The following is a 27,980-nucleotide window of genomic DNA, read 5'->3' as shown; positions in this document are numbered from 1 at the left end:
GTGGCGACCCCGGATTAATAAAGGGACTAAGCCGAAAAGAAAATGAACTCTAGCTGATCAAAATAAACTAAAATTGCTTAAATATCTTCAACAACAGGGGCGGCTTGCGTGATTGCACTGTTCACATGTAATTCACATGTAATGCGTGAACATTTTGAGTTTTGAATTGACTTGCTTCATTCGCGCAATGCAGATTCAAGTCATGGTAAGGGGGTCAATCAAGTTCATTAGTTCATAAAGCACATTTAAAAACAGCCACAAGACTGACCAAAGTACTGTACATAAGACAGAGTAATATTAAATTAAAATATAGCGAAAATTATTAAAACATCGAAAAATAAAACCAAGAGTAACAACAGAAACAAACCAATTGACAAAAACTATTGGTATAATATTAATAGGTGAATCTGAAGAGGTACGTATTTAAAAGTGATTTGAAACTGATAGTGAGGGTGCCATTTCTGCGGCATTAGCCACAGAAAAAATTTCTGTCCCCTCTACGTTTTATTCTGGACTGGGGAACTAAAAGTAGATTTTGTTCCCTGTCTGCCTGGAGACTTTATTTTTTGTTGCAAAAAGACTGACATGGAGTTTATTGAGAGAGGAGCTGTGATTTATATGCTTCAGCAAGGCAAAAAAAAAATGTAGATTCATTCAGCTATGTGTGTGGGCCATCAGATCCTTTAGAGGTGCACCGATGCTCTAAGTTCATAAAGTTTTTAGAAGCTATGCCTCTTCAGACTCTTTCAGCAGTACTTCTGACTGAGCCGGCCCCAATTTGATGAACTTTTGTCTCATGTTTACAGGAGAATTTCCCTTCAGGACTCCAGCAACATGCGCTACGTCATAACCTGGCCCCTACTAGAGCAACCTTCTGATCAGTTAGCATGGTGTGAATGCAAATGCGCCGACAAAACAACAATTTCTCAACTTGTACAGTTTGTGCAAATTATGCCTTCATAAATGCCCAAAAATCGTTCACACAGTATTATTCGCTCGAATTGTGTCATTTGCGCAAATAGTGCCGCAGGATGTCTAATTACATTTTTACATTGACTTTACACTGTACATTAACTAAACGTGTAAAGTAATCACACTTAACGTTTCATCCGTATTTGGTGTGAATGTGCCATAAAAAAATTTAGTTAATTTCAACAAACATATCCTTGTTTAAATAGGCTTTGACTGAATATGTGTTACGAATATGCAGTGGTGGGAGTAACGAATTACAACTACTCACGTTACTGTAATTAAGTACATTTTTGGTGTAATTGTACTTTCATGAGTAGAATTTTAAGCCTGTAATTTTACTTGTACTTGAGTACAAATTAAGCTGAGTAATCTACTTCGTTACTTTTAAAATCACAATTCGTTACAGAGTACTGTAAATAAATTAATATTTCAGCCACGCACTGACCAGCATTTCGGTAGCCAATAAAAAAAGCTGATCTTAACGGACCAATGAAAAGCCTGGTACATTATTTGAACTGAAAAACAAGTTCAGGCTACTGCAGATTTACGTGACCGTCATCATACAGTCACGAATTATCAATTGACATATGGAGATTTAAGACAGAAGAAATGTTAATGAGGAAGAAATAGCAGAGGATGAATGCATGGCCACACACGGAGGAGCTGTTCACCTACAGGTATATAGGGAAGAAAGGGGACAGCTGTGCTGATGTGAATAGCTATGTTATCATCTAAAAATGCTAATTAAATGTATGCCCAAAACTGGAATATCGCATAAAAGACTGCAAATAAAGCAGCGTTTCTGTCCATCAAGTCAAAGAGAACAAAATTGCCACCTTCTGATTAACTGGCGACAAATATCAAAAGTAAAAACAGAATTTGCATCAGTAGGAGCAGCTGCGTGAATAAATTATCTTCATTTAATAAGTGACTTGCGCATCAGAAGGCAATCCTGCACGAAGTGAACGCGCGCTGGCGTTTGAAGGCGCGAGACACGGAGTGCAGGCACTCTTGACAATTCTGGAGGTCATTAATACAATATAATACTGAAATGGTTGAGGCGGTTTAGAATGACCAAAACAACACTTAAGATGTTTTACAATGTGCTTAGCCTGCTGGTTTGTCCATTCACACACATTTTCAAAATATATGCTCATTATTGCGTTTCCATCAACCGTTTTTATGTGCATATCCAAAAAGCGCAAAAAATAAGTGGATGAAACCTGCCCTCTGCTGTGCCATCCAGCTTACACAGGGTTTCCGTGGGGTCTTAAAATGTCTAAAATATAAACATCTAAATTTTAGGCCTTAAAAAGTCTTAAATTCGCTGTTCTAGGTCTGAAATATGTTTGCACAGGTCTTATTTTTCCGATGTACATGTAACGCTACTCCTAGAGCTCATTTAAATTTTTTTTTGTTGTTGCTTGGTTTCGTGGTGGTGTATTTCTTTATTTCACTAGTCCTATTGTAATTTGCAGTATTAAACCTACAATTAAGACCATGTGACGAATGTGACGTCATCGCCGTGTTTGCGGAGGTTCACTTTGGATGCGCGCGACATGATTTCAGGTGAACAGTTTGCGCGGTGCCGCGCTTGATTTGAGTTGAATTTAAATCGCTTTGAAGAGATTTTGTCTGTAACAGTACAGCTGTACAGACATCTTAACTCCGACCATGCGTGATCAGCATAGAGATAACCAGATGACCAATAATTCTTGGCTAGAAATTGCAACAGCCATGGAAAGGAAGTGTTTTGTTAAAGTTTGGAAAAACCTGGGGGATAAGTTTGTTACAACAAAAAAGAGACCATGGCAAAAGTGGAGACCCAGGTGGTTTTAAGATTACAGAATATGTTTTTCCACCATTTATAGGTTTTACACTGATGTATCATTTTGAAGTTAAAACAATGTAACAAAAATTAAGTAACAAATTAGGTATTTGATAACTGGAAAACAATATATGAACCCATCGGCTTACACTAAACTGATGCCCAATTTCTAGGATTTATTGGTGATGATGGACAGGATTGTTGGACCATTATTGCCTTTTCAGCTATTAAGTAGAGGACAGAAACTAGCCAGACAACAATGTGTCAATTGTTGAGTGGGCAAAATTTTTTTATTTATTTTTGCTATTATTCTAGCCAGAATAAAAAAAATATAATTGTAGAGTAACCCATGTTCTGTTGTCATTGATATTTACCTTAAATAGGTAGAACTGTCCGAGATATAAACAAAAGTGAGTGATGCATCAAACTTTGATTTAAAAAATCTTGAATAGTTATAAAACTTTATAATCAGTCATTAATTTTCTTTTTAGCTTAGTTCCTTTATTAATCTGGGGTCACCACAGCGAAATGAACCGCCAATTTATCCAGCAAATGTTTTGCACAGCGAATGCCCTTCTAGCTGCAACCCGTTCTCATTTACAACAACAGACAATTTAGCTTACCTAATTCACCTAAAATGCATGTCTTTGGGCTGTGGGGAAAACCGGAGCATCTTGAGCAAACCCACGCAACACGGGGAGAACATGCAAACTCTACACAGAAATGCCAACTGACCCTGCCAAGGCTTGAACCAGCGACCTTTTTGCCTTGAGTCGAGAGCGCTACCCACTGCCCCACCCGTCACCCAACTTTGCAATCATAATAAATTATAAAAATAATGAAAAATAATTATTTTTTTAAAATCTTGAACAATATTAAAGATATGACGTAGTCTTAAAAAGTCTTAAATTTGACATTATGATATCTGCAGAAACCCTTTTTTTTTTACAAGACTTCAGTCTATAATCTGAAAAAAAAAACATTATGGTAAGAAGACATAACTTAATTTGTGAGATGTTTAATTTATTAATAATATGTTTAGGCACTAGGCAGTGTTGTTCTGTGGTTTCTTACAGTTCAGTTCGTGAATTAGGTATTTAACAAAGTTTCTCCATAATTTGCAAGTGTTTTTTTCTAATTAAATCATCTATTGATCGTACAGATAAAAGAGGCATCATTTGAAATGATAAAAAGTCGTGCATTTGTGCATATTTCTGTTATCTTTATACTCAAAATAGCAAAACATTGTTTTTGTAAAATAATCATGGTGCGCAGTGGGTATTGCTATCGCCTCAAAGCAAAAAGTTTGTTGGTTCAAGCCCTGGCTGAGTCAGTTGGTGTTTCTGTGTGGAGTTTGCATGTTCTCCCCATGTTGGCGTGGGTTTCCTCTATAGGTGCTCTATAATTATAATCTATAATTAATGCTGTTTACACAGTTTTAAAAGTGTTTATAGTATCTTTAGATGTGTTATGTAAAATGTGTTTTACTGCCTGAATCTTGTCTGACTCCGCATTTATGGATAAATCCACCAATACCGCCAAGCTAAAAAAGTAATTTGTAATTTTGTAATTTGAGTAGTTTTTACGAAAAGTAACTTGTACTTTTACTTGAGTACTTTTTAACACCAGTACTTTTACTTGTAATTGAGTACAATTTCAGCAATGTAACAGTACTTGTAATTGAGTACAATTTTTTTGTACTCTTACCACCACTGCGAATATGTCACATGACATGCTTGAAGTAGGTCATGCTCTGCCATGCCATGAACTCACAGTATCGCACAGTTGACGATTGCTTAATGTATGAAAATATAATGTTATTTAATAAAAAACACTCCGATGGTGTAGGAATGATTCAAACGGTGTTCTTGCTAGCTAAAGGATATCTGTCACAATTAAAATATGAGCTAACTTTGCACCATTTTACACCACAGAATCAGAACATTCTGGAGGCGCACAAAAGCAGCCTGTTTTTTTCCTAGTGGCAGTTTCTCGTTCTTTCCAACAAATTGCGAATGCTTTTGGACATGCATCAATTGCTTTCATTCAACTCTCTGCTGTTTATAACATTATCTTTTGCTTATGTCGTGTCAGTTAAAATTAACTAGACTTGTGAATGCCGAATAGTCATTCCATAAAAAAAAACGAATAGTCCTCATATCATTACTTGAGTCATTACATTACAAACATTACAAAATGTTGAACTACTTGTCAAAATATGTCAAGCTAATTTTAGAATTTTCTAATTTTTTATCAGAAAATGTTTTATAAATTGAACAATTTCTTGAATGATTTACAGACCTGTATGTGTTGTAGGGTCAGTTCCAGTATGTACTGCAATATTGTTTAAAGTTTCGCACAGCTCTACCCAAAGGAAGTTTCTGTTTGTTGTAAATAAGGCTGTATTTATTATTTTCACAATGCTGTGAATAAATTACAATTGTAAGGAGCATATGCAGTGATAATGTGAACCATACATATTCAGTGTCTTGTACTCAGATACCTCACTTAATGCAGTGATGTCTAACTTTACTGTAGTTTTCAAATGTCTGTGCAAATAGTATACAGTGCTGTCTTGAGCATTTTCTGGAAGTGTCACCAAAATCTGCCTTTTTGTTGCATTGAATAAAACTTACAGAGTAAACTGTCTTAGTAAAAACAGAACAGCCATTTGAATATCTTGTTCATAAACAAGGGTGTCAGGACTTTTCATCTTGATGACACTGACACTTTCATTGACATCAATACTTGCTTTTTGAGGAATGAGCTATCCGTTTTAAGCAAGTGACACGCTTTTGCAGGTTATCAGCTAGGTTTTGCAGTTTGTACTAATTGTTTTGAGAAATCCATTAACTGTTGTGCAAATGTAAATAGTGCGAGTAAAGCACCAAAGCCACTGAGAAGAACTGTAAAAATGAAAATGACATAATATGACCCCTTTAAATAGTTGATGCTCTTTGAGAGTTGACAGAAAAAAATGTTGCACTGTAGGAAGCAGATTGCCTGTACTCATTTGTTTATTTTGACCCCCCTCTTTCCCTCATAGGTGTGGAGGGTCAGTCTGTGGAGATCTGTAACACTGTAGATATAAGAGGTGAAACCAACCGTGAAATTGCAATGAGGATAACTTCAGATCTAAACAGCAAGGATCGATTTTTTACTGACCTCAATGGCTACCAGGTAGGAAACCATATACTGTTTTTATTCTGTAATTATGCCCATATTTATCACATCAAACATGGTGTTGGTTTGAGCTGGGTGTTGAATCAGTTGTGTTTATTTAGTTTGATTCTGATTCAGTAGTTCTCATTTCGATTTGTTTTAATATATATATATATATATATATATATATATATATATATATATATAAATTGTTGCAAATTTATAAAAAATAAAAAACCTGAAAACTCACATGTACAGAAGTATTCACAGGCTTTGCTCAATACTTTGTTGATGGACCTTTGGCAGCAATTACAGCCTCAAGTCTTTTTCAATGTGATGCCACAAGCTTGGCACACCTGTCTTTGGGAATATTTGCCCATTCCTCTTTGCAGTACCTCCAAAGCGCTTAGAATGACCAAGAGGCAACACTCAATAGAACGTTTCATTACAACAGCAGCGCCCAGCAACAGCCCTGGATTCCGCCATTTTGGAGTGAAAGTGATCGGTCGTCCATTGGATCTCATTACTGTTGCGATGGCAAGCAGCTGCTTTGTTTTTTATTTATTTATTTAAAAAGCGCATTAAAGCTGAGATATAACCTGAAAGACAACAATACAACACTTATTATCACATTCATCAGCACTTTTAATAGTTTATTTTACAGACTTATATTTGTTCTATTGGAGTTTTATTCCAAAATGGCCGCCGCGCCCTCTAGTGGCTGTTTTCCAAATTACACTAGAGTGTTGCCTCTTGGTCATTCTAAGCTCTTTGGTACCTCTCAAGCTCTATCAGATGGATGGAAAGTGATGGTGTACAGTCATTTTCAGATCTCTCCACACATGTTCAATAAGATTTAGGTGTAAGCTCTGCCTGAGCCACTCAAGGACATTCACCGAGTTGTTGTGAAGCCACTCTATGGATATTCTGAAGTTGTGCTTTAGGTCATTTTCCTGCTGGGAGATGAACCGTTGCCCAAGTCTGAGGTCAAGAGCACTCTGAAGCAGGTTTTCATGCAGGATGTCTCATTGCTGCATTCATCTTTCCATCTATCCTGACTAGTTTTTCAGTTCCTGCTGCTGATTAACATCCCACAGCATGATGCTGCCACCACCATGGTTCACTGTTGGAATGGTATTAGCCTGGTGATGAGCAATGCCTGATTTTCTTTAAACATAACGCCTTGCATTCACTCCAAAGAGATCAATTTTAGTCTCATCAGACCAGAGAATTTAGTTTCATATGGTCTGAAAGTCCCTTAACACCTTTTGGCAAATTCCAAGTGGGGAGTGGCTTCTGTCTGGACATTCTACCATGCAGACATGATAGGTGGATTGCTGGACAGATGGTTGTTCATCTGTAAAGTTCTCCTCTCTCCATAGAAGAGCACTGGAGCTCAGACAGAGTGACCATCGAGTTATCAATCAGCTCCCTGACTTAAGCCCTTCTCCCCCGATCACTCAGCTTAGATGGCCAGCCAGTTCAAGGAATAGTCACTGTGCTCATTGGAACTTTCAGAGCAGCAGAAATTATTCTGTAACCTTCCCCAGCCTTGTGCCTCCAGACAATCCTGTCTCAGAGGCCTAGAGACAATTCCTTTGTCTTCATGCTTTGTTTGTGCTTTAACATGCACTGTCAACCCTGGGACCTTATATAGGCTGGTGTATGCCTTTTCAAATCATGTCCAATCAACTAAATTTACCACAGGTGAACTTCAATTAAGCTGCTAAAACATCTCAAGAATGATCAGTGGAAACAGAATGTACCTGAGCTCAATTTAGAGCTTTACGACAAAGGCTGTGAATACTTAGGAACTTGATTTTACAGCTTTTTTTATTTTTAATAAATTTGCAACAGCTTCACATTGTCATTATGGGGTATTGTGTGGGGTATTGTGTGAAGAATTTTGAGGAAATAAATGAGTTTAATCCATTTTGCAATAAGGCTGTAACATAAAACTGTTGAAAAAGTGAAGCGCTATGAATACTTTCCGAATGCACTGTATGTAATATTTAAAATGTGCAATGATTAAATTTAATAAGAGATTAATATTTTTGAGAGATTAACATTATTTATAATTGATTATTAATGATTAAAAGAGACTATGAATACATTTGTAATGTAACAAATTAAGTAAGTGTAGTATTTTTAGACACATTTTATACTTTTCATTCAACAAACAATACACAAATATATTTTTTCACAAATATATTGTGCAATATTTTTATATACTTTAAAGCAGCACATTAGAAATTTTTCTGAAGGATTGTGTGAATAAGAAAACTGGAGCACTTGCTGAGAATTCTGCTTTGCCATCACAGGTATTAATTAAAATGTAAAATATATTCAGATAGAGAACAGCTATTTGAAATTGTAATAATATTAAACAATGCTGCAGATCTTTTGTTTTTCATACACATACATCTTCCTGATCCCAAGCTTTTAAAATGAGTACATGCATATATAATGACTAATATGTATGAATATTGAAGAAAAAAAGGCATAATTTTGGCCTCGTTTCCCTAAAGTTAACAAATATTATGAAAAAACCATAACCCACTATTGCCAAAAAGCAAATTACTGTAATGTGTACTCTTTTCATTACAGTTTGAAGAGATGTGCTAGTGCTTATATTTTAATTGGTATAGTTTTTTTTGTATGTGTGCGCGTGTTGTTTGTACAGCACTTTGGTCTGCATGTGCAGCTTTATGAATAAATTAAAAGAAATGAATAAACAGAAGCTGCTTTTATTAGCTGGTCACACACTACAAGTGTGATGAAACCAAATATTCATCAGTGTCTGAATAAAGATGACACAGCTGAATGAGAGTAAAAGACATTTAATGATGAGACATGATGTTGCTGAAGTTAAAGAAACAATACACTTTTGGAAATAAAGTGGTCCTTCGGTATAACACGGTTCACCTTTCACACCCTCGCAGTTTCACAATGTTTTTTTATTTGTGCAATTAGACATTCTTCTTTTACAAGACATTTACTGCATCCTGATTGGCTGTAGATCATTGTCAATCAATCTCTGTGTCTTCTTTACTGTACAGTATGCATTCAGCTTGCCAAACATAAATCTTTGATCGCTAGCAGTGTGAATTTCAACAAGGATGCAAAAAATGTGACAACTGTCGGCAGCAAGACATCATGTAGGGCGGGAATCACCAAACTTGTTCCTGAAGGTCCGGTGTCCTGCAGATTTTAGCTCCAACCCTAATCAAACACACCTGAACAAGCTATTCAAGGTCTTACTAAGTATACTTGAACCACCAAGGCAGGTGTGTTGAGGCAAGTTGGAGCTAAACCCTGCAGGGCACCGGACCTCCAAGAACGAGATTGGTGACCCCTGATGTAGGGGGTCGCACACCGGATGCACCGCTCCACGCAGCGGCATGCTTTTTTTTTATTGTAAACATAGGTTTATGGGTACGCACGCCAGCGTTGCAAGTCGGCGCCCCCAGCTACGAGCGCCATCTGAATAATTTCATTTTGAATAACATGCAAATTTGTGCGTCTGGTGTGTGTTACTTCCAACTGTCAAGTAAACATAAAAAAAAAATTATGCTGGATGCCAGCATTAAAAGCTAAAACGTTGAATGAACCTTTTGCTGACAGTGATGATTGTTTGGGCCTGACAACAGGTTTTGATCTTTGGTTTTATTCTACAATACTGGACTTATCTTTCTATGAAAATGTAAACTTTGAGAGTGTTTAAACAAGAGACAAAAGTGTGAAAATGTCAATGCTTGTTTGAGAAAAGTGTATAAAGTGTGTTGTGAGGTGTTTTACAGCCTTAAAACATCTAGAACAATTGTAAAAAATAAAGCTCACTACTACGCAGATTTCGCCTATTGCGTTATTTTTAGAACGTAACTCTTGCGAATAACTAGGGACCACTGTAGTCTCATTATACAAGTCTCTTACAGTTGATTTACCATTTTTTAATCCATTCAGCTGATCCCAGGGTCTGGCGGGAGCACTTTTAGCTTAGCTTATCTTAGCTTAGCATAATTCGTTGAATCAGATAAGACCATTACCATATAGCTCTCTTATTTATAGCTTGATTCTTCTGTACATTGTATACTAAGACATTGAAAGAAAAGGCACCTGTTCAAAAGGCACACATTTGTACTTAAAGAGTGCTTATTGGTACCCTAAAAATATATATTAGTAGCTAAAAAATTTAAGAGGAACACTTTTATACTTTTTAGGTACTATTATGTACTCTTGAGGCATCAATATGAACCTTTAAGGTACAAATTTGAACCTTTTAAAAAGGTATCACCCCAGTGACAGCTTGCGTACCCTAATATCTGAGAGTGTTGGTTGATACGGGTAGGACATATGCTCTCCTCCTGGTGTAATAATAATTAAGGAACTTTGCTATTTTTGAGTATTTTCATAGCCATATAGACCTAGAAAACTTTTAATTTTCTGTTGGTCTTAGTACACAATGTAACATTAGAAGAGTCTTTTAATAGGAAAGTTATTGAATTATTTACTTAATTTTTGAGAGAGTTGCTAATGGTCTAATACGATTCAATGATTTGTGCTAAACTAAGCTAAAAGTGTTTTAAAAACTGTTTAACTTGTAAAATTAGGCTTTTTCCAAAGAAAATAGAGTGTTCTTTTAAATACGTGATCTCAAATTGTGGATACAAACTGCTAGCTGAACTAATATTGTTTACTGGCCAGTAACACTAATCAACAAAGCAGTCTCCCGTAGTTAGTTAATTAATTTGAGGACATTGTTTTGACAGTCTTGTTTGATTTCTTTTGATCGTGTCAAAATGCCTGGTTGTTTTTGGATGGCATAATGAAAATGTCAGTTCATTTTTCATTTCTCTCGACAAATAATTAATCAAAATAAGAAAAAAAAGTTTGGAGTGTGCGCTGTAGAGCTGACCAAAACAAACAAGTGTCACTTTAAATCACTCTGTCATGTTTTCTTGACATGCTGGAGTATTAGCGTGGCATTTAATTAGCTGATAATGTTTCCCTGGTCTTGGCCGGGATTAAGAGCTTCTCTTCGGTCCAAACTAATTAACTGGCTTCACAAAACAAATGCCTCATGAATAAAAACAGTGGAATATCCCATCCATTTTTTCCTCCAAGTCACATCAACACACACACACACACACACACACACATTGGAGCTCATCAATTTACAGTGTTTTTCTTTCAGAGAAGTGTCTCCACATGCCCACACTCCATGTTTGCAATTCTCTGAACAAGGAGAATTTAGAATCTTTCCTCTCTGCAGTGTTCAAATTGCCTTGGGCTGTTTTTCCAGGTGCAGCCGAGGAAAACCATGGCTAAACTCCCCCTGCAGGCAAACTTCTACCCCATGACCAGCATGCTTTACCTGCAGGACTCCAGCGCCAGACTCTCGCTGCTCACTGCACAGTCGCTTGGAGCGGCCAGCCTTAAAAGCGGTCAGTCTTCACTCACTCACAAGTGCTTCAAGCTTTCCTTTTGTTTAAAAACCTCAAGTATACACTAATGGAGGGTTTACCCCATGTTTGTTAGAGGCCATCGAAGATCCAGAAATTTAGAAAAAAAAGTATTATTTTAATGAATAATGGCCTCACAAATGCTTGAGTTGAAAAGCTTAGATATTGGAATTTTTTCTTATTTAAATATACCTATTCAAATGGTAATTGATACGTTAATAATGTATTTTACCAATTAGAAATGTTGGTATAAGTGAGATTTATTCATTTACATCTTACCAAAGTACAATTGCTGACAAAATATTAAGCAGACCGGGTGTTTTCAGCATTGATTATAATAAGAATTTGTCATATTTTATTTTAATGTTTAATTTAATAATGGTCATATTTTATTTTAATAATTAACTTTAAAAATAGTACCATATATAGCAATATCGCACCCGTAGCAGTGCGATATGGCTGGTTGTGTGTCCCGCCAGTGACATTATATAGCCATATCGCACTGCTACGAGTGTGATACTGCATTTATACAACAGTTTGACATCATAATCGTCTGTATAAAAAATTTAATTAAATACGGAAAGTCTCAAATATTCTTTTGTAAGAGGAACTACTTTGCTTATTTTATTTTATAATGATTTGATTAACTACAGTTTGAAATTACGTTGAGTTTTTCTCCCCTAAGAGCTGATTATGCGATCTCTGTTGCCATCTTGTGGCAAAACGTCAACCATCACAAAACATTTGCTCTGGTTGACCAACCTCAACCATCTTTGCTCTGGTTGACCAACGTCAACCATCTTTGCTATGACAAACTGATGGCCGCCGATCTCTGAAATTATAAATATTTAAAATAGGCACTATTCTTATAAATAAACTGCGTAGTTGCAATCTAAATAACTACATTCAGGCTTAAAAAAAAGCCCCAAAATTACATCATGTTGTCCAACAGCTGCAATATTTGTCAAACTGTAGTGAGTTAGTTTAGCTTGCTGCCTAGCACTCTATGTGGGCGGAGTAATACACAAGGGTGTAGAGGCTGTATTAGTGCTGTTATTGCAGAGTATCGCACGTCTATCAGCCAAATCAGATTTGAGGAACAGATAGAACTATATATATATGTCAAGCTCAATAAACTACTAATTAGCTGCTTATCATTAGTTAGTTAAGGTAGTAGTTGTCTTTAGGTAATGGGTAGAATTGGAGATCATATTTGATAAGTGCTAATGAACAGTTCATATCTTAATAATAGACGGGTAATAAGCCAGTAGTAAATGGTGTGAAGTGTTACTTAAACTAAAGTGTTTAAGTGCACCAATTTGAATGATTTCTGATGGATCATTTGACACAGAATTTAAGATTACTAAAATATGTTGAGCCAATCAGTTACCATAAATGTTTTTAGTAAGCTAACTCATAGTGGAACTTTACATTTTTATTTTGTACTACAACATCATTCTAGTAGTAAAACAAACACATTTTAAACAATAACACCTAATTTCAACATTTATTTTTCTTATTCAGTCTGACAGAAAAAATGCTGGGAACTGGAAATCTCCTTGAACTCAGCAGCACAGATTTCATATAACTTTTTTTTTAAATACCCACAAATATGAGTGAAATACATTGATAGAATTTAATTAAAGGGATAGTTTACCCAAAAAAGAACATTTCTTTGAATTGATTTAATATAAATTAAATATAAGTTCTGAATATTCTGAAGAGTGCTGGAAAAAAGAAAAAAAATTGTCTATAGTGTATGAGTGTGTGTGTGAATGTGTGTGTGGATGTTTCCCAGAGATGGGCTGCAGCTGGAAGGGCATCCTCTGCGTAAAAATGTGCTGGATAAGTTGGCGGTTCATTCCGCTGTGGCGACCCCAGATTAATAAAGGGACTAAGCTGACAAAAAAATGAATGAATGAATTAATTAACTAATGATATACAAGTATATATAAATTGCACTGACCTGCAAAATAAAGGCCACTTAAATGGTTTGTGAGCAATATTATCTGATTATCGTAGGAAATAATTCCATAAGGCAACTGACTGTGTAAAACCACATAAAAGCAAAACAAAAATGCAATGTATATGCTGAGTTCAGCGGCTAATTAGCCGGAATCAGCTGAGGTGATGTGACTGCAACCAACAAGACCTAGCTGTCACTCAAGTGATTATGCAGACTCAATAGGACTTAATTATGCAAACTTAATATAATAATAAAATAAAACGAAATGGATGAGTTAAAAAAAAAATTTACCTCCTCACAGTATATATACCAAAACCATCCTTTATACCAGGCTGTAAACATGTTTTATTAGCTGTAAAATTCGCCAATTTAGCATTGCAGTGAGTGAACATTTAGAGTTCTTGGAGCCAACCCCCAAAGGCCAGTCGACAAATTGCCATTTCAGTTACTTCTGTATTGGCTTCACGAGGGAGTGCAGGATCTAAACTCTTTACACACACACACACACACATATATATATATATATATATATATATATATATATATATATATATATATATATATATATATATATATATATATATATATATACATATACATATATATACATATATATATTATTTATATATACAGTTGAAGTCAGAATTATTAGCCCCCTTGTTTTTTTTTCCCACCAAAATTCTGAGAGATCTTTTTCAACACATTTCTTAACATAATATTTTTGATAACTCATTTCAAATAACTTTTAATTTTAATTAATAACTGCTTTTATTCTAGCCGAAATAAACCAAATACGACTTTCAAATACGACTGAAGAAAAAATATTATCAAACATACTGTGAAAATGTTCTTGCTCTGCTAAACATCATTTGGTAAATATTAAAAATTATAATTATAATTAATAGTTTTTAATTTATTTAATTACATGTTTTTGTATATATCATGCTTAAATCATGGTGTTGTAAGGATGCCTTGTATTATAGAACTTTTAGCCACTGATTGAGAGATTTCTTGTGTCAGTTTATGTATGCTGAAGAACATGATTGGCACAAATCACCTAAAGAAGGAACCCAGTACCAAGATTTTCTAGTTTACTAGAGAAGCTCTCACTCATATTGTTACGCTGATCACATAAAAGCACAAAACAGTAGCATTTCATGTACTTTGCTTTTAGACATTTGGACCCTGCTGGGTATGCTGATGTACTCATAAAACAAAAATTACTTCAAGCACATCAATTTTTATAATATGCAGCTTTCCTCCCCTGGAAAATGAGCTAGAATCGTATTCTCAAGGACGTATACATTTGATATTTATTCAGTAAAAAGCTCTTTATAATGATGATATCCCTCTCAGATAAATAAATACCACGTGCCAGCCTAATGCTGCAGCAAAATGATTTGGCAGCCTATCAATCAAACACACTAACAACTATCCTTCGAGGTATGCTTCAATATACACGGCCTTACATAAATAAATAAATAATAAATAAAGCACTGCTTTAGGTGTATGTGAATTAGAGGTTAAAAAACACTCCATTGTTGACTGTGAAGTGCTTTTGTCTATAAAATACAATCTGTCAAGTGTCAAGTTTATATAAACATAGATGGTGCTCAAACGTGAGACTCACACATGATTTCTACATGTCATCAATCAGTGTTCGGATGAAGTACATGTGATGTCCTGCTGAAGCTCATTAGTGTGGTTTCCACAGGTCAGCTGGAGGTGATAATGGACCGCAGGCTCAATCAGGATGACAATCGAGGGTTGGGACAGGGAGTGCTGGACAACAAGATCACAGCCAACTCCTTCCGCCTGCTGCTGGAGAAGAGGATCTCTGTGGAGGAGGTAATCAGGACGGACAGATGATTGAATTAAAACAGAACTAATGTGCATTTATTCTTTGGTGCATATGATCACATCAATCTGATCAGTCTTGGCTGGTTCCTACAATGTACACTCACACCGGTGTGATTTCAATGTTCAGTGTGTAGCCTGATCAGCTGCTAAATTCAAATCTTGTTTCCTGTCAGAAAATTTTGAAAATGGGGTATATATATATATATATATATATATATATATATATATATATATATATATATATATATATATATATATATATATATATATATATATATATATATATAACAATTTTGGCTTATATTATATTATATTATATTATATTATATTATATTATATTATATTATATTATATTATACTTTTTTTCCAAGACGAGAATTTTTTGCTCGTCTAGAAAATGCTTCTTGATTGAAGAATCTTTAGATATTTGAACTAGAAACAAGAAGTAAGAAAAGCAATTTTTGCAGGTTAGTGAGTTAATGCCATGCGAATAAACAGGCTTGTGAATGTCACAAAACAACAGTGGAAAAACAACTATAATACTACATTACAATACTACTACAATACTACAACTATGATACTTTATATCAACTCGTACTCCTTTTCTTATGATTGTTTTTCACAATTCAGACTTTTCCACTCAGAGTTCTAAGTTTGTGTCTTGCAATGCTTTTCTCTGAACTGCAAAGACATAAATTGGAATTGTGAGATAAAGTTGTGATTGTATTTTTTATGAAATTTTCATGCTTTGGAAATTACTTCTCATGTGTAACAAGTCAATAATAAAAAAAAAATAAATTTTATCAATAAAAGAATAAATCTCAGAATTTTAAGGTTACTTTTTGTACTTCTGAGTACAAAATGAAAAATGTTTTGTGAAATAAAAGTTTGAAATAATATTAAATGTATATATGTTGAAGTCAGAATTATTAGTTTAATATAATTTTTTTACCCAGTTTCTGTTTACGGGAAAAAGATTTTTTGTCAACACATTTATAAACATGATCGATTTATTAACTCATTTCCAATAACTTATTTATTTTCTCTTTGCCATGATGACAGTAATATTTGACTAGACATTTAAAGGCTTAACTAGGTTAATCAGGTTAACTAGGCAGGTTATCGTAATTAGGCAAGTTATTGTATAGCGATGGTTTGTTCTGTAGACTATCGAAAAAAATATATCTTAAAGGGGCTAATAATATTGTCCATAAAATGACTTTTAAAAAATTTAAACTGCTTTTATTGTAGCCGGAAAAAATACAAATAAAAACAAATAAGACTTTCTCCAGAAAAAAAAAATATATATATATATATATATATATATATTATCAGACATACTGTGAAAATGTCCTTGCTCTGTTGAACATCATTTGGGAAACATAAAAAAAAATTAAAAATAAATCAAAGAGGGGCTAATTATACTGACTTCAACTCTATAAATATATATATATATATATATATATATATATATATATATATATATATATATATATATATATATATATATATATATATACTCACACACACAAAACATTGATAACAAAATTTGAAAATAAGACAACACATTGGAACTTTTGGAACAGTTGACTGGTCACATATTTCCTTACGGGTCACATTAACAAATACATATAAAGATCAGTTTATACTGTGTAACGGCATAAGTACAATCAATTTCCCCAATATTGCAGGTATTTGTCTGTTTGTAGTTTTAATGAAAAAGTCATCCTCATATTTTGAACATTAGATACAATATCCAGCCATTCAGATTTTGTAGGAGGTTCGAGCTGTAGCCACTTTCGAGGCTTGAGGTTGCTAAAAGTATTTTTATTAAATTCTGGTCTTTTACCATTAAGTTGGCTGCAGTATTTTCCAGGTTAATTGTTGTAAAAGAAAGATTTATTCCATCATCAAAAATACTATACTAATACTATTATTTACATTACATCCTGCCAGTATGACTAAATGCAAACTTTATATATTATTTACATTTTTAATAACATATTAGAAACTGGCTTTGATATGACAAATCACAATACTTAATCAGGTGATTAAAGTTAAGTGTTATTTTGCATAAATTTCTGAGTTTAATTTAGACTAACTTGCTTTCCTAGAAGGCCATGCCAGTCATATATAAAAGAATATTTGTGCTAATGCAGAATCACATCCTTGCGTAGTTTCCAGGTTTATAAGACAAATAAGTCTGTGCTGATGCTTCACTTTCCTGTATTTGACCCAGAATGAAGCGACGGCACCATACAGCTATCCATCTATCCTGAGCCACATGTCGTACATGTACCTGAACCATCCTCTCATCTCAATGGCAGTTAGTCAGCACTTGGAAGCTCCATCTGTGGTCCCCTACAGCCCTCTGAAAGCCTCCTTCCCCTGCGACATGCATCTGGTCAACCTGCGCGCTATCCAGTCTAAGGTACGTCTCTATCTTCTAGAGCAGAGTTTTTTTCCAGGAGACCTCTACTTTAACATTCAAAATCTTTAATGACCCCTGAGGCCTTAGAAAGACTTAGGCAGACAAGATTTAAAGGTCAGTTGTTTTTTAACACATGCAACTGGTGTTAGATCACACTCTTCACGCCAGATAAATAAGAGCCCTGGACGCCAGTTCCAGTCAGGAAATGTCTGTTTTTCTGAGTATCCAGACAACAAGCTAGCACAGCCACCCAATACCCAAACCTGTTAACCCGTATTCAACTAAATCAACAGTTTCCTATCAATATAGGAGTTGACTGAGAAAACCAGAGAGAAGCAGTAGCAGGAGACAAAGTAATGATGATAAAGAAAGAGTATAGTTTATAAATAATCTTAGTTGCATATGATTCAATGTTCAGAATTTGTCTGGTCATGATAAATTCAACAAGTGGTAATATACCACAAGCAACAGCAATGGAAAATGACAGCTTTACAACACTGTCCAGAGACAATACAGACTTTGAAATGGAGACATTCTCTTATCTCTTTCTCATGAAAACAAGTGTCGCTTGAATCCGAAGTCATAAGATTATAACATTATGGAAAAGTAAGATCATACCATAACCCTATTCTCAGATCCTTAGTCAGATTTTTCATGCATAAAGAAAAAAAATATTACATTAACAATGATGACCATATTTTAAAGTTGGTTGGTTGGCTTACAAATGGTTGACTTCTTTTTTTATTCACATTGTTTATTGTCATTTAATATTTGCAAACGTGCAGAAAAGTTCAGTCTAATTTTAAGATATGAACAAAAACAACAGACAGTCTGAATTAAAATGAATAATTGTAATGAAAATACAATGAATAAAATCCAATTCACACTCGGTTTTAAGGGCCAAGGGGAAGGGGATGGGGTACAAAGATAGAATTGGGATTGGGCCTATGTTTCTGTTTTTTCTTAGTTTGTCCTATTCTGCATCAGCATTACAAATTGTGAAACTAAGGGTGCTTTCACAGCTATACTTTTGTTTCGGAACCTGTCTCGTTTGCCCAGTAAGTGCGGTTTGTTTGGCACATGTGAAACCACCAATCACGCTGGGATCCGCGACAAAACAATCGCTTCGAGATCGCTTGAATGAGGTGGTCTCGGCTCGATTGAAATGAACTTTGGAGCGGATCGATTGTAGTGAGAAAGCAAAGGATCTGAGCCCGGTCATATCACAGTGTTTTTTGGATATGTAATAGCCATACGGCTATATGAAGTTAGAGTTATGAGTAGGGCGGGAGGTCATTCTACAGACATCCCAAGTCTCCCGGAAGTTTCGGTAGTCTCCCGCAAATGCACAGAGACTCCAGGATGCCCGCAAACGAATGATAATCTCCTGGTAATCAGGCGTCTCCCTTCCGTTCCTCAAATACGTCGCGCACCCTTCTTACCCCTCCCCACAGCATCCCTCCTCGCTCTTCAGACACGTCACGCGCACCTTGTCAAACACCACCAAACCATAACCCCCCCCTGTCAGCTGAGCGGGACTCTGCAAAATAAACCGTGAAACTCTGACCAATGTGAGGAGAGTTTACTGACACATGACTTGTTTTAGCTCTTTTGGTCCGTTTAGAAACTTTGCAGTGTGAAAGGGAAACGCACCAAGAGCAAAGAGCAACAATGTAGCGATTTTAATCCCTGTTTCGGAAAAACTGAAAAGATTCACAGGTGTGAAAGCACCCTGAATGATCTTTTGAATGTATAGGTGTACTATCAACCTTACATACAAGAGGATGTATGAATATTCAGTACAAAGCCTTGTACTATATATATATGGCTCAATAATAAATAATCAGGATTACAATTATGGGCGTGCTCACACTGTGTACAGTTGCCTCGAACCGGGCCAAAGCACGCTTGTCCCCCCTCCCGTTTCCCCCGACGGCCTGCACTCACATTACAATCGGGCCTTGGCACGCTTACGTCATCGATGAATCGCTGTTCAGTAAGCGCTCTCGCTCAGCACAGTGGAGATTTCTCTAGTTATATCGCTTTAGTCCGATGTGGTGACACGCAGTCAGATATTTCGCCGAACACATCAGCCACTTTTGATGCTTATAAACAATCATAAAGCCTCGTGCTGCAGGAATTAGGTTTGCTGAAGGTGCGCAGCTGTCATGCAGTGAGGGGTTTGCGAATTTAATAAACTACGGCAGTTTGCGTTCACTAAACAGTAAGAATGATTAATAAATCCATATGAAACAGTCCCTTAAAAGTCACGTCTTGCTTTCACTTTCGGGCTTTGGCTCGTTTTGCACTCACACACAAGCGTACTGCGCCGAAGCCCAAATGAACCACGCTCTGAGCCCGATTCAGCGCAATCACACTTCTCAAACGATCTGGGAAACGGGCCTGGGCACGGTACGGATAGCACAGTGCGAGTAGGCCCTATGACTACCCATACTCGAGCAGCCCTACTGAATTATTACGCACTGGACATCTATACATGCGCCATCTAATACATTTTTTAATATTACATCAAATTAGTAATTTTAGTCCAAACACCTAATTCCACTGACATGTGATATTTTAAAAAAATTGCCTCACAGGCTGCATGACTGTTCCCGATGGGCTGTTTGTGCACCATAGTTTGGCCAACACTATTCTAGAGTGGTTAAAAGGAAACTGATTGCTGTTTTGGATGTACTGTAACTGGCTCAATTCCTAAGAAGACCACAAACATTACTGACCTTCAAATTGACATTTGAAGCTTCTATTTCATTGGGCTGAATAGTAATATTCTAACATGACAGGATAAGAGAAGAACTGTTTAAAAGAGGGCTTTGGTACACTTTGAAAGATTTCAGAAGGATATGATTCATGCTGGCTTAAATGCTTAAAGGCTTGTTATCGTGTGGAGTCCCATTATTCTTGATGCTTAGATAAAAGACTTCATTGTATTCTCAAAACATACTAGAACTTGAAGAACTTGAAATGTCTAAGTAAAACAACTGTCTGTTTATGGAAATGGCATACGAACACATGACTCTTAATAATTAGAACGTTTTCATAAAAGCATAATGGGTAGTTATTCTCCAGGACTACTCCAGAACTAATTATGCCTGAATTTAGGACAAGCTGTTATAAATCCTCAGTTTGATTTTAATAGTTTGTGATGTGGCACATTTCAGCTGAGATTATTAAAAAGGTTTGGTCAATGTATGAGAGTGCTATTAAAAAATGGAAAAGTTAAAAACTAAATTAATTTATTAACATTTTGGCAGGCTGTGAGTTTTATTTGAATATTTTAAAGAACATGCAACAGATTCTTAAAGGTATAGTTCACCCAAAAATGAAAAACAACTCACTATTTACTCACACTTAAAGCCTGGTTTATACTAAGGGTGCATATAAGAGTGCATGTGCTGAATATGACATCATCGCAGCGATAGTGGATGTTTGGAAATTTGTGTGTGTAACACCTTTAGAAATCCAAGGCAATGGTCTGATATGGGCAGCACGGTGGCGCAGTTGGTAGAACAATTGTCTCACAGCAAGGAAGTCGCTGGTTTGAGCGCTGGCTGGGTCAGTTGGCATTTCTGTGTGGAGTTTGCATGCTCTCTCCGTGTTTGTGTGGGTTTCCTCCGGGTGCTCCGGTTTCTCCCACAAGTCTAAAGACCTGCGCCATAGGTGAATTAGGTAAGCTAAATTGTCTGTAGTGTATGGGTGTAAATGAGTGTGTGTGGATGTTTCCCAGTGATGGGTTGCAGCTGGAAGGACATGCGCTACATAAAACATATGCTGGATAAGTTGGCGATTCATTACACTGTGGCGACCCCTGATAAATGAAGGGACTAAGCCAAAAGAAAATGAATGAATAGATGTAAAGTCTTTTAGGTTTCCTTTGAAGCTTTGTGGGAAAATGATGCATATATTTTGCACACAATGCTTTGTAAGTAAAATATTTTACATTTTTATTGTACAGAAGTGTTTACACTAAGTATGAGGTTAGCTTGGATATATACACTCACCGGCCACTTTATTAGGTACACCTGTCCAACTGCTTGTTGACACAAATTTCTAATCAGCCAATCACATGGCATCAACTTAATGCATTTAGGCATGCAGACATGGTCAAGACAATGTAGTGCAGTTCAAACTGAGCATCACAATCGGAAAGAAAGGTGATTTAGGAGACTTTGATTGTGGCATGGTTGTTGGTGCCAGACAGGCTGGTCTAAATATATTAGAAGAGGCTGATCTACTGGGATTTTCACACAACCATCTCTAGGATTTACAGAGAATTGTCTAAAAAAGAGAAAATATCCAGTGAGCGGCAGTTCTGTGGGCGCAAATGCCTTGATGATGCCAGATGTCAGAGGAAAATGGCCAGACTGGTGAAAAAAAAGCAACAGTAACTCAAATTACTTGTTACAACCAAGATATGCAGAAGAGCATTTCTGAACACCAAACACGTCCAATCTTGAGGCGGATGGGCTACAGCAGAAGACCACACCGGGTGCTGTTCCTGCCAGCTGAGAACAGGAAACAGACCAAAATTGGACAATAGACGATTGGAAAAACGTTACCTAGTCTGATGAGTCTAATTTCTGCTGAGACATTCGGATGTTAGGGGCATAATTAGGCATCACGAACATCACATGGATCCATCCTGCCTTGTATCAACAGTTCAGGCTGTTGGTGGTGGTGTGGGGGATATTTTCTTGACACACTTTGTGCCTATAAGTACCAATTGAGCAATTGAATATTGTTGCTGACCATGTCCATCTGACCATGTCCATGCTGACCATGTCCATCCCACAGTTAAGACAACAGTGTACTCATCTTCTGATGGCTACTTCTAGCAGGATAACGCACCATTTCATATTGTGCAAATCATCTCAGACTGGTTACTTGAACATGTCAATGAGTTCACTGTACTCAAATGACCTCCACAGTCACCAGATCACAATACAATAGAGCACCCTTGGTATGTGGAGAAACAGGAGATTCCCATGATGGATGTGCAGCCAACAAATCTGCAGCAACTGCAGGATGTTTTCATGTCAATATGGAGCAAAATCTCTGACGAATATTTCCAGTACCTTGTTAAATCTATGCCACAAAGGATTAAGGCAGTTCTGAAGGCAAAAGGGGGTCCAACCTGGTGCAAGTAAGATGTACCTAATAAAGTGGCCAGAGAGTGTAAAACCATATATAAAACAAGTTACTTATTTAAACAACTGTATTAAAAGCAAACAATGGTATGAGTGTCTTCTAGAATTATCTGCATCTTATTACTTTTATACATAACTAAATTCATTCATTTAGCAACTATTTTAGCAAGGGTTTCAGCTTTCTTCAAAATATTAGCAGCCTAAAAACTTAGCAGCTTATATGGATAAAGTCATTTTACAATGGTTTAAAGTTTCTTTTTTCACTGTCCCTGCAACTTCCACTGAAGGACACCCTTTATGCATTTCCAAATTAAAAGGTGTTTTTAAAGCATGGAGGACATCGATTACGTTTTATTGTTTTATTCCTTTATTCCTTTATTGAGTTATGAGAGCTTTATGGACTGTGCAGATTGTTGTACTGTTTGTTTCTTTTGTTAATCTCCTGCTCTGAGTTTACTCTGATGAGAGATTCTGCTGAGCGGAGATGTCTGTATGAATATGTTCCTCTTTTATTGTTCAGAATGTCATGAAGGGACAAGTACAAATTCGAGAGCATTTTATGATGAATAATGACAGTTCGTGGAATGTTCTGGGTTCAGTTCAAGTGCTATAGAAAATAATTTCCACTCATTTTAGTTTGGAAAAGAAAAGTGCACTTGCCATATGTTTTGAATATCGAGGCTGTTTTGAAATTATAGTCAAAGATTTAAAGGTACTACCTATAATTTTTTGCTAAGTGCAAGAACCTTAAGCATGACAATTTTAGAAATATGAATCATGTAAACATATTAATGTGACATATCAGTTGTTACACATGGTTTTGACTGACTAATATTTACAACAGAAGCAGTAATAATATTTACATTATTATTATTTAGTGTTATATAGTAAACATCATACATCCAGACCAATAGGTGTCAGTATAAAATAATCAAAACAACTGAGTGAAGAAGAGATAAATATAAATAAAAAATTATATGCGAGTGATGAAATTTTCAGACACCAAACAAATTTGGCGGAAAATTGATAAGTGGTTTCCAGCAAAACTGTTTTGTAAGGTTGAAATCAGTGACTGAAACAGGGCTATTTAAATAGATCTCTAAATGAAAATGATAATTAAACTTGTCTAATGGGCATTTATACTAGTCTATTTTGTGTATAAAAAATAGAGATTAGACAACAGAAATTCATGTTCAAACTGTTATTGCAATACATAAATTCAACTTGTTTAATGTGTTGTGAATGAATGCTGTAGCCCTTTCACTTATAGAAGCAGACAATTTCATCCTATTGCATGCATTATATCAAAACACTGATCCCAAAATTAAAAAAGAAAAAACATATATAGTTACTTTTATAAAAACCCAATGAATTTTTTTTGTTGTTAATGGGTCTAAAACAAAGGTGCCCAAACTTTTCCTATGAAGAGCCAGAAACCAAACTTGGCTGTGGGCTGAAGGGAAATATTCCAAACTGTTATACATCGAAGTTTCAATGATCCTAACATTTAAAACATTTAGAATTTCCTAACATTTAAAAATAACTAGAAACATTGCTTTAACTTATATTAACTAATGCAGTATATTAAAATAACTATAAATCATTTTTTACAGTAAAAACATAAACAGTCCCATTAATAACGCAATAGAGTTCAATGCTGAATACACTAAGCTGCCTTTGTCATCTATTCATCGTGTGACAGTATTTACATTTTTAAAAAATCTGATTCATTTACAAAACAAACGACGGCTACAATAAATTTAAAATGAAGATCTCTGTCATATCTATTCCCCCCATCATTCTCCCTCTCTCCTCTGGGACTTTTAGCCAAATCAAAAGTTAGCATGAGTCAACTTTGACCCACAGGCCCTACTTTGGGCATCTCTAGTCTAAAATATTATTCAGAACGTATTTAGCTTCTATGAAGTTACATTAATACTTACATTAAAAGTTACAATAATAATATGGTTTTAGTAATTGACAATTTATTTAATTTTATTATTTGTTTTATTTATCTTATTTAGTTATTTCATTAAAGTTGCATTTATTTTAATTAAATTTTGTTTAATTTATTTATTTGAAATTTATTTAATCATATTTTTGTATGAATTATTTAGTACATGAAATAATGTCTTTGCCCAGTTTTTATTTATTTGTGTTCTTTTATTCTAATGTGTTTACTTTAAAATGTTCAATTATTTAATGTTTTTTTTATATAGTTTTATTATAATAAATTTCTGTTAAAAATGTATTTATTATTTTAGAAATGTTTGGCTGCTTTGCATTATGTATTAATTATATTATAAATATTGTTTTAAATATGAACTATTTGTGATCATTTTTAACACAGTCTTTATTAATTTTTAGGAACTTTTAACTAATGAAAACAAAACAAAACTACAATACTAATTTATTTAAAAAAAAAAAAAGTAAAGGAAAAGAAAAATTGAACAAGATTTTAGTTTAGCCAATGTTTAAATCAGAGATGCCCAAACTATCTGAGGGAGTAAGAGAGAGGGAGTAAGAGAGAGAATGATGGTGATCGTTTAGAGATTGTCATTTCAAACTTTAGGTAATCTTTTATTTGTTTGTTTTATTATTAAACTACTGGAAATGAATGTTTAAATTTAAATGGTTTAAATTAATCAGATTTTCTTTCAAATGTACATACTGTATTCCGAGGCATAGAGGATAGTGCAGAGACTCTGGTGAGTGAATCAAGGCAAAGGCCGATTTTGCTTAATTAGTGTATTCAGCATTGAACTACTCTTGTTTATAATACGTTTATATTTCAGCAAGCAAAAGACTATAACAGGGAACTGGCTTAAAGACTCACCATTGAAATGTAAGCAGTGGTTGAAGATAATTGAAGAAACGCATGCAATGGAAAAACAGATATTTTCAGAAAGGTTTGGGAAAACGGTTGATATAGGGAATATAAAGACATCTCTATTTAAGTAAAATGTATTTGGAAGAGATATAGCAATCTTATGCATTTTGCTTTCTTTTTTTACTCTGTGCATGTATGTATATATATATATATAAATGCAATATCTCTGCTTCATAAAGAAAAGTGAAAAATAATTTCAGCCTTCCTCCATCAATCCATTGTAAGTGCATTACTGTAAACGCAATCTCTGTTTGCCGAAATGATTTTCAGCCCCGTCACATGTTGTCGATAAAGCTGAAGTTATTTGGAAGCGGGATGATTGTGCTGAGCTGCAGCTGATGAGTGAAAAAGCAGAAAGCGCTTGATAATTGGCCCAGTGTGAGCGCGTTTGTGAAGAAACAGTGTTGTGTTGATGCGGCCTGAGGCTCTGTCTCTCTCCACTTTCACAGGAGGAAGGGGGAGCTGCGTCCGAGCAGGCGGCTTTGATACTGCACAGAAAAGGCTTTGACTGTGGCTTCTCCAATCGCAACACTGGCCTACTGTGTACCAGCACACGTGGCAAGGTAAAGCAGATCACGAGGCGTCTCACACACACACACTACAGCAATTCAGAGGCAGAGGTCAAAACTGCTTTAAAGGGTTAATTCACCCAAAAATAAAAATGATGTTAATAATTACTCACCCTCATGTTGTTACATCCCCCTGAGGCCTTCTTTCGTCTTCAGAAAACAAATGAAGATATTTTAGGTGTAATTGGAGAGCTCCCTCATCCTTCATTAATAGCATGATTCCTGACTTGTTCAGAAAAACATCCTCAGAACAGATTGAATGCCTTTAGTGGTTCAATTGAAATATTATCAATAAATTAGAACACGTATTGTGGGCACATAAATTAAATATAACAAGTTTATTAAATTCTTTCTTCTCCTCAGTGTCAGTATAGGGCGCACGCTCACAAGCACTCATATTTTTTACTCATTTAAAGTCCAGAAAAACACAAAAAAAATCCTCAAAACTTCAAACTGAAATTCCTGGAGGGCCGCAGCTCTGCACAGTTTTTCACCAACCCTTATCAAACACGGCTGATCCAAATAATCAAGGTGTTCAAGACTACTAGAGACTATTAAGCCTGATTCATACTACGTCAAGTGCACGCGTATGCTATGGCGCAGCCTACATGGACACATAGCCCTCGCCATGGCCGTCTGCGACGTTGAAGTGCACCTCTCAAAAAATGTAACTACAGGTCACAACGACGCATAGCGCAAGCTCTGTGATTGGTCGGCTTGGTAGTGCTGAAGAGTGTGGGCTGAAGGTAGAGCAAGCCCGATGCAGCCAGTGTTTACAAGTGTCGAGTCCTATGAGGGGACTCCAGATGGACACTGTTGTTTTGTGTTTACCTTATGATTAAAGTTGTTGCACGTCCGCCTATTCCCGCCTCAAAATGTGCAAGTTTGAGCCACTTGTACATTAAGGTAGCGTTGAGAAAAAAACTCGACACAGAGGAACATAAAGACCTACTGCCAGCTAGCGTTTCGGATGTGTTATTGCAAAGGAACACATACAGCGTGCAGAATTATAAATGCATGGCTATGTGCACTTGACGCAGAAGTATAAACCAGTCTTTAGTTGTTGAAGGTGGTTGGAGCTAAACTATGTTGAGCTGCTGCCCTTCAATAATTATATTTGAGACCATTGCTCTATTTGATACAAAACAGAGGCACATCCAAATTGTACATGCACCCTATTCTAACACTGAGGAGATGAAATTGTTGATTTAGTTCATTTTGTTTAATGTGCGAACAAAAGTATTTTTGTAGCGTTATAATATTCTGATTACATTGCTAAAGATGTTTTTGAATTTTTATTACAGCATTTAAATGAGTAAAAATACTAATGTTAATACTGGTTGTTTAAAATCTAGATAACGTTTAATTTTAATGTACAATTCACGCTGTTAACAAACTATTAGCTAAGGCTATTTTTTTTAATTTAAGTTATTTGATATATGGGAATTTTTAGCTCTGCCCCTTTTTGAAAAGAGGGCTGGAAGCAGAATGTCTATTTAAAGCGACCGTCACTAAAATCGCACGATTATGAGAAATGTTAAAATAATAATGTTAATGGTAATAATATTAATGTGACTAAACTTTTTTTTTCTTTTGGGTAAGTTAGAATTATCAAATTTGTTTCTGTTATGCTTAATAGCAGAATAATGAGAGATTTTTGAGCAACTGTTAT

The 27,980-nt window shown here is 35.5% G+C and overlaps 1 protein-coding gene and 1 long non-coding RNA gene across 2 annotated transcripts in view; one reads left to right on the top strand and one right to left on the bottom strand.

Moving 5' to 3' along the window:
• LOC137490176 (uncharacterized) overlaps window positions 1-27,980 on the bottom strand; it is a 331,069-nt gene that overhangs the window by 253,776 nt on the left and 49,313 nt on the right. The gene's annotated exons all lie outside the window — the stretch shown is intronic.
• Window positions 1-27,980, top strand: part of man2a1 (mannosidase, alpha, class 2A, member 1) — a 178,848-nt gene that overhangs the window by 147,894 nt on the left and 2,974 nt on the right. Inside the window, 5 exon segments of the mRNA NM_001110027.3 lie at window positions 5,847-5,980; window positions 11,265-11,406; window positions 15,105-15,238; window positions 17,490-17,681; window positions 26,189-26,302. Of these exon segments, the coding sequence (NP_001103497.3) occupies window positions 5,847-5,980; window positions 11,265-11,406; window positions 15,105-15,238; window positions 17,490-17,681; window positions 26,189-26,302 (716 nt within the window).

The sequence above is a fragment of the Danio rerio genome, chromosome 5 (genome assembly GCF_052040795.2).
Source record: "Danio rerio strain M-AB ecotype USA chromosome 5, GRCz13ab, whole genome shotgun sequence".
Lineage (NCBI taxonomy): Eukaryota > Metazoa > Chordata > Actinopteri > Cypriniformes > Danionidae > Danio > Danio rerio.
Note: the sequence above shows the minus strand (reverse complement) of the source record. Positions and strands in the feature narration are given on the sequence as shown.